The sequence below is a fragment of the Martes martes genome (assembly GCF_963455335.1).
Source record: "Martes martes genome assembly, chromosome: 10".
In the NCBI taxonomy this organism is placed as follows: Eukaryota; Metazoa; Chordata; class Mammalia; order Carnivora; family Mustelidae; genus Martes; species Martes martes.
In genome coordinates, this window is record NC_137898.1 from 56,860,988 (window position 1) to 56,864,348 (window position 3,361).

The 3,361-nt window shown below is 43.6% G+C and overlaps 1 protein-coding gene across 1 annotated transcript; it reads left to right on the forward strand.

Moving 5' to 3' along the window:
• Nucleotides 1–1,412: 1,412 nt before the first annotated feature.
• OR51S1 (olfactory receptor family 51 subfamily S member 1) lies at nt 1,413–2,381 on the forward strand (the record flags this gene model as incomplete). The annotated part of the gene is made up of 1 exon (XM_080815018.1): nt 1,413–2,381. The coding sequence occupies one exon, from the start codon at nt 1,413–1,415 to the stop codon at nt 2,379–2,381; it is 969 nt and encodes a 322-aa protein (XP_080671144.1).
• Between the last annotated feature and the right edge of the window lie 980 nt (nt 2,382–3,361).

A 3,361-nucleotide genomic window follows, 5' to 3' on the forward strand; every position in this document is an offset into this window, starting at 1 on the left:
GAACTGAGCAGTTAACTTCTGAGAGGTAGAATTTTAAAAAAAAAGGAGCAACTGGATTTATAACAGCCAAAGCTCATTGAGAAATACGTTAGTTTAGGAAATATGAGTGCCCCTTGATTTAGTACTAAAGGAGTAATTAAAGTGTGGGGGTCCAGCCTCGGCAGGTCCAGGTGTCCCTGAAGGAAGGGCAGTGTCGGCGAGAGGAATGAGAGAGCCACACAGCGAGTTCTGGTCAGTAGTCAGGTATCTCCATTTTATTCTGATTTTAGAGCTTCTTATATAGGCAGTTTACCTGGGGTGGGGGTTATATTCATGCAAAGGACATCAAAGGACTCAAGCACTCATCAGACAATTTCTCTTTGTTCAGCATATGTTATTCTAGTTAAGCTATGATGGGTACAGACTGGCGCCAGGGATGGGGAACAGGGTCTTGCTTCTTGAGTAATCATGTCCCTCAGAAAGCCATGGGAGGTAGCACAGATATGTACTTTTTGGTAACTCATTCTGGGTCTGCAGGAAAACAGGATATAAGTTAATAGAAAACGAGAAGCTGTCTGGAGAAACTAAGTATATAGAAGAGAAGTAGGAATGCGAAGGTGTTACATTTGCAGGAGGCAGGGTATATATCAATGGCTCGGCTGTGAAAGCCTTGGACAAACAACAACCTAGGGAGGAAACCGTCTACTGCAGTACACATTTAAAGTTCTCCGTTGTCCTAGGTACAGAATAATTTACCTCCTTGAAGTGCTCTGGCCCACAAGATTGAGAGATGTTTGTGGCAGATGAGCAAGGGGCTCTTAATTTGAGAGAGATACAGGATCAGAGAAAAAAGGCAAGAGACTATCAGACCATGCTTATCTGTGGGGCTATCCAGCCCTCAGCAGGATTAGGCCTTCAACAGTTCAAAACTTAACTTAGTGGGGCAATGCCCTCGACCAGGCCTCATGGCTCCCAACATTAAAGATGACTTTAATGAGAGCACGAAAGTCCACTGAAATGTGAGTGTGTTAAGGCAGCACAGAAGTCAGAATGTCTAGAGTTGAGGGGAGCCAAAAAGGTCTTTATAGGAGTACAGACCCCCTTGCAGGTGTTTGCCATTGATGACAGAACATGAGTTAGGGAAAAGCTACAAGAAAAGGCAGGGTTAAAGGAAAGTTGGGAAACAATCTACTGATAGAAACAGATTTAAGGACAGCTTTAGAAAAACTGCCAAGGTAAGAGATGAGTATGGTGTAGATATTAGAATGTATGTGTATGCTGGGAAGGGAGGGAACATGAAAGCATGTGTGTGCTGGGGCCTGGGGAAGGAGGAGGCAGACTGTTTTAGATAGTATCATGCAAATGTGTCAAAATATTAAGTAAATCTTTCCAATCACTTTCCAGATTCCAGAGTTCAAAGTGGATCCAGAACTATGTCAACATTCCCCAATGAGGCAGCCCCTAATAACACTTCAATGGCCCCTACCTTCTTGTTGGTGGGCATGCCAGGTCTGTCAGCTGTACCCTCCTGGTGGACGATACCACTCATCACCATCTACCTTCTCTCTGCCCTGGGCAATGGTACTATCCTCTGGGTCATTGCCCTGGATCCCACCTTGCATCGCCCAATGTACTTCTTCCTCTTCCTGCTGAGTGTGTCTGATGTTGGCTTGGCCACAGCCCTGATGCCCACCCTGCTGGGTCTTGCCTTTGCTGGTGTCCATGCTGTCCCTGCATCAGCTTGCCTCCTACAGATGTTCTTTGTCCATGTCTTTTCTGTCATGGAGTCCTCTGTTTTGCTCGCCATGGCCTTAGATCGAGCACTAGCCATCTGCCGCCCTCTCCACTATCCAACACTCCTCACCAACGCTGTCGTTAGCAAGATTGGCCTGGCTATCGCTTTCCGATGCCTGGGTCTCCACCTGCCCCTGCCATTCCTCCTGGCCCACATGCCCTACTGTCACCAACAGGTTCTGACCCATTCTTACTGCTTGCACCCAGATATAGTCCATTTGGCCTGCCCAGGAGCTTGGAGTGCAGTCTACAGCCTCTTTGTGGTTCTGTCAGCCATGGGATTAGACCCCCTGCTTATTTTCTTCTCCTATGGCCTAATTGGCAGGGTGTTGCAAGGTTTGGGATCCAGTGAGGATCGCTGGAAGGCTGGTCAAACCTGTGCAGCCCACCTCTCTGCTGTGCTCCTCTTCTACATGCCCATGATCCTCCTGGCCCTCATTGACCGTCTCAGGGTGCCAGTACCTCAGCCTGCCCATACTCTACTCTCCTATGTCCACTTCCTGCTTCCTCCACTGATAAACCCTATTCTCTACAGTGTCAAGATGAAGGAGATTAGAGAGAGAATACTCAAGAGGTTACAGCCCAAGAAGGTGACTTGTGCTCAATGAGGAGGGTGCCCCTCCACATTTGGTGGTTCAAGGCTACTTAGTACAAAGGTTTCCATGACAAGAACTCAGCTCACTGTGCCTGAAGTGGTCACTCAGGCACACATAAGCTCATGTACATGGATGCCCTCCCTGTCCTTGCAAATGTACATGTGTATATTAAGGAAAGCTTACAAGCTACAGAGAATGGCAGTGGTCTACCCACTGTTACACTATAGACCCAGGGCATAGAGAGGCCAGGATCTAGGTCTTGTCACAGCCACCTAAGTGTGTGTCTGTTGTTGTTTTGCTTTTGTTAATTTTCCCCAGCACATCTATATCCCAACAGCTGGGGAAACTGGAGGAGTTAAAACAGTTATACAGCAGAGAAACGAGAAGACAGAAATATTCGATGGCCCTCTTCATGCGTATATACATTATTTTACAGACCTTATCATGGATTTTGATATACATGTGTCATGTATATAATCATACATCATTGATCTATTAGTGTAGCCTCTTTGTCTGACTTAATTAATATGGTATAAAGTGATCTCCCTCTCATAAAACAACAAGAGTTTTGGAATCCTAACAAGAATTACATTATTTTTATAGATTAAATGTAAGAGAATCAACATTTATGATGATAAACATTCAGATCCAAGAATATATGATAGATGTTTCACTTAACTTTCTAAAATTTTTCAATAAAATTATTTGTGTTAAATTTATTTCTATAGTTTTAAAATGTATTTTGTTGCTCTTATAAAGAAAATATTTCGCTATTTCTATTTCCACACACATAATGTTAGATTGAGAAATAACATTTTATCTTGCTTTAAATAACATTTTTGTCTACTTTACCAAATTAGCATATGAATTATAGGTTTTATTTTTGGATTATATTTGTATGTAGCATGTATAAGTAAAAATATGTGATTGGTAATGTTTCCCTACTATTCATACAACTTATGCCAGCCTGGTCTTGAGCCAACAGGAATGTG